This window comes from Puccinia triticina, chromosome 18A (assembly GCF_026914185.1).
Source record: "Puccinia triticina chromosome 18A, complete sequence".
Taxonomy (NCBI): Eukaryota; Fungi; Basidiomycota; class Pucciniomycetes; order Pucciniales; family Pucciniaceae; genus Puccinia; species Puccinia triticina.
The window spans coordinates 1,087,561-1,100,299 of NC_070575.1; the positions used below are offsets into that span (position 1 = coordinate 1,087,561).

General features: G+C 49.2%; 1 protein-coding gene across 1 annotated transcript; it reads right to left on the reverse strand.

Moving 5' to 3' along the window:
• Positions 1 to 495: 495 nt before the first annotated feature.
• PtA15_18A140 (uncharacterized protein) lies at positions 496 to 8,632 on the reverse strand (the record flags this gene model as incomplete). Its single annotated transcript, XM_053164650.1, has 18 exons — positions 496 to 516; positions 2,091 to 2,357; positions 2,432 to 2,860; positions 2,925 to 3,285; positions 3,370 to 3,754; positions 3,825 to 4,028; positions 4,102 to 5,010; positions 5,260 to 5,595; positions 5,664 to 5,931; positions 6,006 to 6,219; positions 6,253 to 6,293; positions 6,358 to 6,500; positions 6,572 to 6,743; positions 6,806 to 6,851; positions 6,928 to 7,609; positions 7,688 to 7,748; positions 7,956 to 8,150; positions 8,249 to 8,632. The coding sequence occupies 18 exons, from the start codon at positions 8,630 to 8,632 to the stop codon at positions 496 to 498; spliced, it is 5,118 nt and encodes a 1,705-aa protein (XP_053028638.1).
• Positions 8,633 to 12,739: the final 4,107 nt, after the last annotated feature.

The window sequence follows — 12,739 nt, forward strand, 5'->3', positions numbered from 1 at the left end:
GACGTAAACTCGATTTGGGAGTCAATTTTTTAATTTTTGGGAGTCGATTTCTCAACCCCCTCTTTTTAATAGTTATAAATGATAGGGCAGAATTCAAATGTTCCAATAAAGTGTTGGTTTCCTGGCTTATGTTCTGATGAAATCTAGATAAGATTTGCTTGAGAGTAGGATCTGTTTGATAAGTATTTTCAAATAGTAAACTCAGTATATCAAAGCAATTCCTGGTTCATCAAAAGGATAAGAAAAGAAAATTAGTGAACAAATTTTGTTGGCTTGTTTTTATATATAGAAAGACACAAGACATACATGTCTTTGGTACGATCAACCTTTCTCAGAAATCTCCCAAAGGAAAAACAGGCTGGCAAATTATCTCAAAAGTGGGAGATTGTAGTAACTATGTTTCCTCCCAATTTTGACAGCCGATGAAGTACATGATGGAAGACAAGAGTGTCTATATCTGCCAACAGGTTAAGAAATTGGCATATAAGCCAGGGATCATGAACTGCTGCCCTTTTGCTAATAGAATTCAGGTCCTTTAGCAACCATGTTATTAAAGCTATGTAGTACTTGTCAGCTCAAGAGTTTGTGTAGAAATTTATTGAATGAAAAATGATAATGAAACATACCTTCTCTCCCTTCTTCAGAATCTGGATGTTCCACATCTATTGGAATTCAGGTGAAATTGGAAGGTATATTAAGTACCTTCCAATGTTCTATGCATTCATGCAGACTCAGTTTTGACACTTACAATCCCTTGCCAATTCAGTTCCTTGTTCCCTCAGCTCTGGAAACTTGCACATAAACTTTTGAACAAATTCATGTCCTTCAGGGTTGTCCATCAGGGGTGCTATACTACCAAACATCCTTATCTCTTTCTTGTTGCCATTAAAGGAACTCCCAGTAATTCCTGGGGAAAGTCGTGCTGTTTCTATTACAAGTTAAAGCATCAAAAGCATCAGTCTGGTAAGTTGTTTGGTTTGGACTGCTCAGAAATTCAGAAAGATCAAGTAATATTCACTGGGTTGCTCTAGGCTGCACTGAGGTTATATACATAACAAAACATGAAATCACTTTGGTCCGACTTGAATCAGAGCAATATGGTGCCATGTCACAACCTTGTAATCAGTTTTACCGGGTCTCCAAGAACTACGGAGGTGGAAAGAACAAAGTATTGTGCTGCTTCAGTGATGCGACAGTGGATGAAAGCTACATAATTAGCCCGGCCCATAGCAGGTATGATTCGGGTGTCGTTAAGCCTTGCCACTTGACTTGTATCCCTGGCTGAAGCTCAGGATCACAAAAAAAAAGGCAAACCCTTTTCGCAGCTCACGGATGGGGGTGTTGTGTCAAGGATACATGTATGGATGAACACGCCGGCCGGACGCCGATGTCACCAACGCCTGGAGAGTCTGACTTGGATGGCCGGATGGGCGCACGCTGGTGACAGTGCCAGCCATCGAGCCAAAGACTGCCCTGACGTCCTGGCGACAGGCCATCGAGAGCCAAATATTACGTAGACTGTTGATGCCAACGGCCAGTCAGTACCAGCCGACGAGTGCAACACACAACTAGAGACTGAGAATAAGATTGTTCATTGATTCATTCAAGCTATGGGGTGTTCAGCGTTCAGTTGAGACAAGGTTGATAAAAAGTACAAGGTTGATAAAAATTATACACGCTTGATGCAAGAAAAAGAAAGAAAGAAAAAGAATACCAAGAGCATCGTGACAGAAATACACAGAATAGGCCGTTTAACGGCGAGCCACAACGAAGGCCATGGCGACTTCATCTGAATGCGAGATTGAAAGCTCGAAGTTCTTGATGCCTTTCTCGAGAGCGACCTTACTGGCCTCGCCGGTCAATTTGATTTCGGGGCCACTGGGTCCAGAGAGGATTTCGATCTCCTTCATGGCCGCACCCGCGCCCTTGCTGAGGGTCTTCATGGCCTTGAAGGCTGCCTCCTTGGCGGTCCATTTGCCGGCGAGTGACGCACTGAAATCATGCGATTGGCGGCAGTAAGCCAGCTCCTGCTCGGTGAAGTTTCGATCTAGGAAAACGTCGGATTGTGGCACGGCTGTGATCATCTCGACATCCGGCCTGACACCGAAAACGCCGTCTTCGTTCTCGTCCTTTTGAGTGATTGTAGCCGCCAACGAAGCTGTCTTGGCGGCAACATTCACTCTGGTGGGTAAATGGTCCGGCTTCTTCGGGAAGGAGTAAGATCCAGTCGAGTCCTTCGATACTCGGGCGAGTGGGTTCAAAAGAACGTGAGGTTCTAGTTCGGGTGTGTCAGGAGGGGTTTCCTTCAGAATCACCAGCGAACGCTTGGTTAAGAAATCGTTGAACTTGCGGTATCTCTGGAAGGGGTGCAAATGCACAGGTTAACGGAATTATCGATGAAGAAACAAAGCTAGGTGAAGGTGGGACTTACGGCGCGCTCGCGAACAACTCTTTTGGATTCGTATGAATCATATTCGCCTGGCTCGATGGCCGCCAACAAGTAATCGGGATGGACAACCCATACCTGTCCACCAACTTGGCCAAATCCGAACGAAGTTAAGAGACCGGCCTTGATACCGTCCGTCTGGATCGACTTGGAGGGGTATACCAAAAATTCAAACTCCTGCAGCTCAGGACCAATGTTATCGGCGTTCCGGTTGCCGGGAATGATACCATCCTGGATAGCTTGTGTAACGCCGCACATCATCCATGCTGCAGCACCACCCTTGGGATGACCAGTAAGCCATTTCTGCGCTACCACAGGGACAGCATTACCGCGTGATCGACCGAGATGCTGGAATTGCTGGTTGTAAACCGAACTTTCATTCTTGTCATTTGCCTTGGTACTGGTACCATGAAACTGCGGGCCAAAAGAACCCACGTCAGCAAGGACTCGGGACCAACAGACCAACACTAAGACATACCGAGGCTACTCCAACGTCATCGATGTTCAGTCCCCAAACAGCTAAGGCGCGTCTCAGGGGAGCAACCGTGGGGTCTTCACCAGTAAGCATCCCGAAAGTTGATTGTGCTTCCTTTTCTTGACGTTTCGCTTCTTTCTCGATAGCAGCATACCTCTCGGTGATCTCGTCGGAGGGCATTGGTTGGCCAGCTTTCTCAAGGTTAGAAACCATGCTCTTGAAGATGTCGATTTCGTTGTCTAACCATTGCGAAATCTGCATTCTTCTGAAAGCCAGTTGGCGCTTTCTCCATTCGAGGTCTAGGATGGGAGCTGGAACTTTGCCCGGGGCTTCACGGGCAGTAGAAAGAACACCACGGCCAGGTCTGTCGGAGAGGAATGTCGAAAAGCAGATTGGTAAGCACCAACAATCATTCTAATCGACAAAGACAAATGAAAATGAAACTCACGCAGGAACACTTCGGCCAGCTTTGTCAGTCGTAGTTGCGGTGTAAGCTACAATGCCGTAGATACTGGCACCGATCTCGATGGCAGTCTTGGCAGACATGAGAACTTGGACACCACATCCTTGAGACTCCATGAATCCGGCTCGAGTGCTGGTGGTCGGACGAGACATTTCATTGGGTTCGCGTCCGGCGGCTAGTTCTGTTTCAGTGTTGCTGGTGGCTTGCATGTTTGCAAATTCGAGACTTCCTTCTTCATCAAAGTCGTCGAATCCACCAGCAATCATCACTTTCGCTTTTCCACTGAGAATGGTGTCGCATGCAATTTCGACTGATTGTAATGCGGTGGCACAAGCACCCACTGGGATTTTGATGGGACCGCTGGACGACACTGGAAAATGCCAATACAGTCAGCGAAACACGAAGTTAAAGCTAGAGAAGAGAATTGAAAACAGATTTACTTAAGAGTAAGTTGACCCAGCCGGCGACAGTGTTGATGAATGTTTCTTGCAGAATGTCTTTCTGCACATCCTTCTCTTCACGTCTGTCGCGGAACATTTTCGACAAGCTGCTCATTCCACCCATTCCAGAACCAAGGGAAGTTCCCACTTCGCTGGGATGGATGTACTTGTATAGCTCATACGGATCGGTTATGCCAGCCATCACTGAAATAGGTAAGAGGTCGATCAGTTCGACTGTTGCTACGGCGCATAAAGCCGCCAATAAGTTTGGACTTACTGAGTGTTTCGGCAGTACATACAAGCGCCCAGAGGGAAGTTTGATCGACTTGGGCAATGATATCGTCTGGAATACCAAAGACTCGAGCGTCCCAGCCAGTGGGGATTTGGCCGGCCACAAGTCGGTCGAATCTGACGGCTTTGGGGATCATAATCTTGGCATTTTTCTTGAAGCGGATGAAGCATTTGTCACCGTCGAACCAGACATCAACCTTGTCACCGTGCTGTAATTTGAACTTCTCGGCATCAGCTCGCGAGGTCTCAATGGCTTCCAAATCGTGATTGAGCTCGATTTCTTGGGTGTATCCTTTGCGCTTGGGATCATAGCCTCGGAAGAGCTCCGGCTCGATAAACCGAACCCCGGTATGCGCCAAGATTTGGGCTTCATACTTCGATTTGACCTGGGAGTCATCGACCGGCTCTTCCGTCTGAGCATCTACCCAACCGACGTACTGTTTGCCATTCTTGAGTTTGCCATCCACGAATTTGATCAGACCGGTGATTGTGGCCAATTCGAGTAAGCCTTCGATACTGAATTCGCCTTTAGCTTCCATTTGCCACCTGGTACGAGAGCTACCAAATGGTCCGACTTCGGCGTAACCAGCGATGACGATAACCTTGTCTAGGTCTAGCATACCACGAAGCAAGGTCATGCTTGTTTCATTGTCGAAGTTGGGGCGCAGCTTGGGCATCGGTAGAGTAAAGTTCGCACGAGGTGAAATTTTGACTGGATGGTGAATCGCTTCGGCTTCGACACCATGGATAACTTTGAAGTCGATAGCATTGTCGAGACTGATCTTCGAGCGGACGTTAGCGACTTCGTTAAGCTCCTGGCGAACTTTCATGCTGATTTCCGCCAGATCGGGTAGCTTGTCCATGCCTCCGTTCAAGTCTGCCCATACCGGTTCAACTTGGGCAACGTCGAAAAGAAGCGGATGCATCAGACCCAAGATGTTGAAAGCCATTTCTTTGACCGAGAAAGTGCGGACACCGTGTGTTTCGACGCCTTCAGCGATCAAGTTGTTTGCCGACATCAGACCGGTACCACTACAAACAGAAATGAAGTTACGTCAGAAATTTGCAAATGAGGGATAATCGGAGCAGACTGCAACTGACCGAGTCCAGCCAATAACAGCCCCTGCAAGACACAAGTACTCGCCCCAGGACTCAGAAGACCATCGATTGAACAAGGTCTCGAGCGAGATTTTCGACTCAGAGTAGAGACCATCGTTACCGAAGTTGCCGTGATTGGGGGACAGCGGCAGGACAACTTGGGTAGGGCGGGTGACGAGTTTGAGAGCATGCTTTTTCTTCTTGACCTCGCCCATCAATCTCAGCAGGTTGGTCAGCATCACTCGGTGAGCAAGTTCGGAGCGATCATCTAAACCATCAATTTCTCGTCCGTTCTCCGGAATCGCTGCGAAGGGCAAGATGTAATCGAGGTCCATGGCCAACCCCTTGTCTTTATCGGTGGAGTAGATGTAGTCAACCAAGGCTAAAATAAATTGCTCGAAAATCAGCAAGAGTTCCACGTATATCAAACAAAGCGAGATCGAGTCTGACCTGCAACATCTTGCTTGGATCCCTGATTGAAAGGAACGACGGTGAGTCGACTGCCGCGCGATCCTACTTCTTGGTAAATAGCCTGGTAGTATTCCACCGTCGCACGAGAGTAACGAGAAGTGGTCACAATTACATGTGCGCCTCCGCTCAACAGACCCTTCAAGATCTCTACTCCGATACTGGCCTTACCGACACCAGTCAACAAGGCATTCTTGTGCTCGAACGTGGTCCCCGCGGATGCGAGTTCGGTCAAGACATCGAGATAAAGCTGTTAGAACAGGCGAATGAACGACACTGATCAGCGTCAAGCACGAGCAATGAGCCAAGATACGAAATGCGTACTGTGGTGAGTTTGCTGCTGTAGATCCAGTTGCTTCCCACTTTCCGTTTGAGGTGCAATAAGGGTGTTTTGCCGCCCGAGAGGGCAGTCGGCTCGACCTGCACAGGCCGCAAGAATTGACTGGAAAGCCGACGACTTCTAGGTCCGGTGCCACCTCGATTGCGCTCGTGGGGCGAGAGACCTTTGACAACCTCTCCGTATAAGGATCGGTGCCATCTGGGATTTGGCAATGGTCGGTTAAGACTTCACAAGTTTGTACAGGTTCTGATGGATTCCTGGACCTTGTCCAACTGTCGGAAAATCGGACCAAGTTAGAAGGGTGGAAATACTGCTAATTGTAAAATGACAACGTACATTCAGCTCGGCAGTAATTTTCGATCCAGCTGCCATCTCAGCTGCATAGCGCTCGAGTCGAGAAACGCCCACGCGGTTGACCTCCTCGTAAACGATTTCACCTTTGAGAGTGACGGTGATCTTGGGAGCCGTGGGGAAAGTGACTGTATATCATGAGAGGGTGAGCGAAAAGATCTTATCGCCATACCGTTGATGAATCAAACAATCAACTAACCATCTCGGTACAAGGGAGCTGCACCGACAGCTTCCCGGCAGTTGCTCAAAAGCATCTGTCCAAACTCCTTTGCGAGACGGTATCGTTCGCCCTTGCTGGCATCCGTGTGGTCGAGGTAATATTGCATGTAGTCGAGCAAAGCAGGATTGGCTCGATTCATGATTACCAGGCACTAAAATGAGAATGACTCGTAAGAAATTGACGGAACAAGAGCCGGGGAGAGGTGTGACATACCTTGGCGGTAATATCACGATCGACAGTATTCAACCGGCCGTAAATACTGTAGCGAAAAGTTCCGCGAAAGTTGGGTCAGGAATACATTGAGCATCAAGCAGAGAAAAGAAAACAATACTGACATGTCAAAAAACATCTCGAGGGCGGTTTGTCGAACCCAATTCCACGCCGAGTCGAAGTGGCGGGCCTTGAAAGGATCGAAGACAGGCTGGATGCCTTGGAGGTAATTTTCGCCGTGTTCTTTCTGGATACTATCCAACTCGTCTTGGACCCGCATGTAGTAATCGGCATGCTTGAGGTCGTGCAATCGGTAGCCATCGCGTGAATCTCTCTTGAAGTATCGCAACAAGACTTCGAGATGCTGGGATACAAATGTGTCTTGACTCTGCTGGAACTTCTCGAATTCCTCCGAGTTGATCACAGCGCCGCCGGCGCTGCCTCCGGCCGCACCGGCTGGGCCACCTTGAGACAGAGCGAGACCGGAATGCTTTCCGTAAGCTTGGACGACCGAATCGAGATAGGATTTGGCCTCTCCCTCCGAGCCCAATCGTTTGGGCGGTTCCATGGTCAAGGCCATCAACAGGGCACCTTCGGTTCGGCCCGGTCCTAAGCCCCAAGACTTAGAAAAATGACTCTTCACGCCTGACATTCCGAAACCTCCAGGCATCTTGCTACCGATGAGTCGCGATACCAGAGCACTCATGTGCTTGCCCATAGTGCCACCGTAGCTGGATTGGAGGGCAGCACCCAATTCTCCTAACGGCATCACCTCTGCCTTGTCCGGTGCCGAGCCGAATTCAGCCTCTGAGAAATTCGAGCGGCACAACGGTTAGTTCAAGTGTTTCTCACATTAGAAGACTATGAATCGAACAATAAACTTACGAGCACTGCCGAGCAGTTCATTTTGCAGAGAAGACTTGCCGCCGACCAAATCCTTGATTGCCTTGGAAAGGGGCACATCATCCAAAGGTTTTTTCAAGCCTTGAGCAACCAAGACACGGAGTGTTTCGACAGCCTGCAGTGGCTCGTCAGCGACAGCGACGACAGGTCCGGAGCTAGCAGCGACAGGTGCTGGGGCAGCGACGGCAACGGCGGCAGGAGAAGCGGCCGCGGGTTCGTTGGCCGCTGGTGAGGAAGCCTCAGCCTCAACCTCGTCTTCGTACTGGTAGTATATCTCTTTGATGTTTTTCGAAATGCAAAGGATCTCTCGGGACATGTTGTGAGCTGTATCTTGCTTATCGTACTTCAGTTTCAAAGTACGAGAAGCCTTGCCGGTGAGGGTTGGAGACGGGCCGAATTCGATCAGTCGCTCGATGTTGTACTTGTGGTGGGAAAACAGCTGATCCTGAGTTTGAATCCAGAGTACTGGTCTGAAAATTCGGACACAAATATTGTCAGATGGGCTTTGTGAAAGTAGCTGAGTAAATAGAAAAGGGAACTTACGATGCGAATTGGTAAGCCAGAAGCTCGACGATAATTCAGTAGAGACTCTTTATGACATTCGTCGACGATTGCGATCAAGTGTTCTTTGACCTTCTCAAGAGACATTTTCTGTTGGAGTTCAGCGATGTCGATTTTCTGGACCTTCAAGAAATTCAAGACGTTGGTAAGGGTTTGGAGCGCCACAAGCTCTCCGGTGGTGACATATTGCTGGCCTTCGACGTTGAAGTTGACGATTTCGAGTAAGACTTGACAACGCTTGGAGATCGTATCGACCACCTCACGCAGAGCTGCATCGCTGAAACTCTTACCGATTCTGCTGGGGTTGATGGCGGCCATGGCGTACTTGGACCGGTTTTGGTCGTCTCGTTCAACAGCACGTTGCATCGTGATACCAAGGAAGAAAACGACATCAGCAGGGGATGAAAACGGCAAAACGCCAGCAACACTGGTCTCGTCTACTCGTCTTCCCCGGTTTTCTGATCATCTTCTCGTCTTCTTCCCCGGTTTTCTTCTTGTCTTCTCGTCTTCTCATCTTCTTTTCTTCTCGTCTTCTCATCTTCGTGCCTTCTTGTCTTCCCGTCTTCTCATCTTCCCATCTTCTTGTCTTCTGATCTTCTCATCTTCTCGTCTTGCACCGCTTCTCGTCTTCTTCTTTGGTTTTCTTCTTGTCTTCTCATCTTGTCATCTTCTCGTCTTCTTCCCCGGTTTTCTTCTCGTCTTCTCATCTTCATGTCTTCTCGTCTTCTCGTCTTCCCATCTTCTTGTCTTCTGATCTTCTCATCTTCTCGTCTTGCACCGCTTCTCGTCTTCTTCTTTGGTTTTCTTCTTGTCTTCTTCCCCGGTTTTCTTCTCGCCTTCTCATCTTCATGTCTTCTCGTCTTGCACCGCTTCTCGTCGAGAGACCAAAGTCTCCAGCGGGGCCCGCGCTGCGGGGAGAGGAAGATGGAGATTATTAGATATCCACCTCTCGCATCCTGAGGGTGCATGTGCCGAGGACTGACGTGAAGGATACGCTGAAGTCGGTGATGCCAAATGGGGGGAAGTTGTTTGGGGTGGTTGCGGAGTTTCGGCGCCCCTGGTCGTCGTCCCCGTGATGGTGAATGTGAATGTGGTTGTGCTCCTGCTGCTGCTCGGTTTCTTGTGTTGTTGTTGGTATTCTGTTGAGACGGTTCTCGCTGGCTGTTGCGGTTGCGGTTGCGGTTGTCTTCCTTTTCGGGCCGGGATCTTGACGATACTCACAGCCAGGCATCCATCACACGCTGGATAAAACAAGCTGTGAGTATTGCCAGACCACCGACTGCAGGTGAGAGGTTTTTGATGATAATTTACTTGGTGAAGGGGGGCACATGGTGACGTTCCCCAGGCCCATGCATATGCATATGCATGTGGCTCATAGCGTACATATCTAACCAAGAGATCGCTCCGTACATATTGTCTTTTCCGAGAAGGTTGGACCTTTTCCAATCTTTTTTGTTTTGGTGTATGGGTTTATTGTTGATTTTGAGATTAACTTTTGGTGGAGTATCCCACAGCCCTCTTGTCCTTTGCAGGTTGTGTAACGGTCTGGTGCTTGGTCGGCCCCTCCGTTCGGGCAGAGGGCAGCGGTCTGTCACCGTGCGCCATGGGGGGAGGGGTCAACAAGCTGCTCTGGTTCCAAATATGAGCTCAGTTTTTCCTGAGTTCTACTCCAAGACCATCTTCTCAAGGATGATGGCTTTGGTTTTCAATTTAGCCTTGGGCTGTATCTGATACCTGTCAAATCAAAACTCGGAGTATATATGAAAGATATGTGTTTTGCAAAGGATTTTTGAAAACATTTTTTTTAAAATCTGTCCAAGCTTCTTGGAAAAGACAATATGTGCCAGACCGAGTCGCCCGCACTTCCAGTTCCCTCGCCTGTATCGAGAGGCCTTGAAGTCCAAGCACGAAGGACACGACGATCATCAGCCAACGTGTAACTTCATTGGGTATCAAACTTGATCATGCCTCCTCTCCGAGATCTGCCGTCGATTGAACAGACTCGGCGATCATGTCCGCGCCTTGCGCTTCGTGTGGATGGGACCAGCTTCGATGGGCAAAGGTGGCGGATTCCTGATGTGTGGAATTCTTCATAACTGTCCCCAGCTTGAAATTTTGGCGATCAGCACTGCACTCTTGAGCCACTGGAAAGAGCCACTCTTCCGAGCCTTGGAGCACCACAGTTTAATCAAAGAATTCATATCGCAACTCTGAAGCGAGTGGCACTCTGGCGATCTGAGGTGGGGGGAGGAGTCTACAGCGGGGAGGTTCATGACTGCTCCCTTGTTGGGGTTCATATATGGAACCCCGTCGTAGCTGGCGACCTCACGCTTAGAGCATCTCTAACGGAGCCGTGACTGGGCGTTCGGGGGCGAACTTTGGCCGCCCGGGTTCCTGTTTTGCGCGCTAACGGACCCGCGGAACGACCCTGGGAACATCGCCGGGGGCAGTCCAACCCCGAACTTAACACAAGTCCCCTGCTGCGGGGCGCGCCAGCCAGTTGGCTGGCTGGTCGGTTCGCGAAGCGAACCTCCCCGCAGGGGAGACTTGCCCCTTAAGTCGACAACCTCGCGTGATGAGTTTCCCACCTTTTGGTGGGAGGAAACTTCATCCTCGAATCACTCACTTTCCTCAAAACTTTGAGGATGTCTGAGCAGGGTTTATGGAAGAGCAGCATCTTCCTGTTCATCCAACCCAAACTCAGAAGAAGTACATAAACTTGTGATTTTATAACGATTTTCATAAAATCACACTTTGAATTTTTTTTGCTCAAACGAGCGGTTTGAGTACCCCGCGCACACCAAAACAAGTCCTTGGGAGCTGAAAACAGACAGTTTTCAAAAATCTTTATAAAATCAGTGAGGACCAGTACAACAGGATACATAACACCAAAAGAAAGACAAGAAGCAGGCCTTCATTGTCTTCTAAGGAAATTAGGTGGATAGGATCAAAGAAGCGGGTACAGGAGGAGGAAGTCAAAAAAGAGGGTTTTCCCGCGAAATCAAAAAACTCATCACGCGGGAATCCCGACTTAAGGTATAGGCCTCCACTGGCGTGGACAGCTCCGCTGCTCGCGCCCGCTCCCGCCCGGAGGCCTAGTTAAGCTCGGTCCAACCCGCGATCACCTGCTGACTTGTGCGGGTCGCCTCCCGGCCGCAATCAACCAGAATCCGCTTGACTTCATACACTGCAAAGATGGACAACACGGTATCCACTGCTACTCGCAGCTCTCCAAGAAAGAAAAAAAAAACAAAGGCCACCAAATCCACTCCCAAGCACCAACCCAACGACGTGGATACCCCAACACCAGCAGAAAACCCCCTCATCAACAATGAAAACACACCAAAGACCAACGACAAAACAGCACTCAAGAAGGGCTTTCCTCGCTGGTTGGTTGAGGAAGACAAAAATCTCTGCATTTCTTGGTTGAACACGAGTTGAGACGCCATCGTTGGGAGAGGGCAGAAGGCCGCGACTTTTTGGGAGCAAATCCACAAGCATCTTGCCGACCTCATCAAGGAATACAACAAGTCCCAAAAACATGTCAAAAACTTTAAAGACCTTCCAGTGCGTCCTGTCGGTGCCGTCAAATGTTGCTGGGCTCTGATTCTCAAAAATGTCAACAAATTTGCTGGCTGCTATTCAACTACTGAGCGTCGTTTGTGTGCTTTGGCACACTCCTATTAAGGAGTGTGCTTTGGCACACTCCTATAACAGAGTGTGCTTTGGCACACTCCTATAACAGAGTGTGCTTTGGCACACTCCTATAACAGAGTGTGCTTTGGCACACTCCTATAAAAGAGTGTGCTTTGGCACACTCCTAGAACAGAGTGTGCTTTGGCACACTCCTATAACAGAGTGTGCTTTGGCACACTCTTATTGCGGAGTGTGCTTTGGCACACTCCTATTGCGGAGTGTGCTTTGGCACACTCCTATTGCGGAGTGTGCTTTGGCACACTCCTATTGCGGAGTGTGCTTTGGCACACTCCTATTGCGGAGTGTGCTTTGGCACACTCCTATTGCGGAGTGTGCTTTGGAACACTCCTATTGCGGAGTGTGCTTTGGCACACTCCTATTGCGGAGTGTGCTTTGGCACACTCCTATTGCGGAGTGTGCTTTGGCACACTCCTATTGCGGAGTGTGCTTTGGCACACTCCTATTGCGGAGGGTGCTTTGGCACACTCCTATTACGGAGGGTGCTTTGGCACACTCCTATTACGGAGTGTGCTTTGGCACACTCCTATTACGGAGTGTGCTTTGGCACACTCCTATTACGGAGTGTGCTTTGGCACACTCCTATTACGGAGTGTGCTTTGGCACACTCCTATTACGGAGTGTGCTTTGGCACACTCCTATTACGGAGTGTGCTTTGGCACACTCCTATTACGGAGTGTGCTTTGGCACACTCCTATTACGGAGTGTGCTTTGGCACACTCCTATTACGGAGTGTGCTTTGGCACACTCCTATTACGG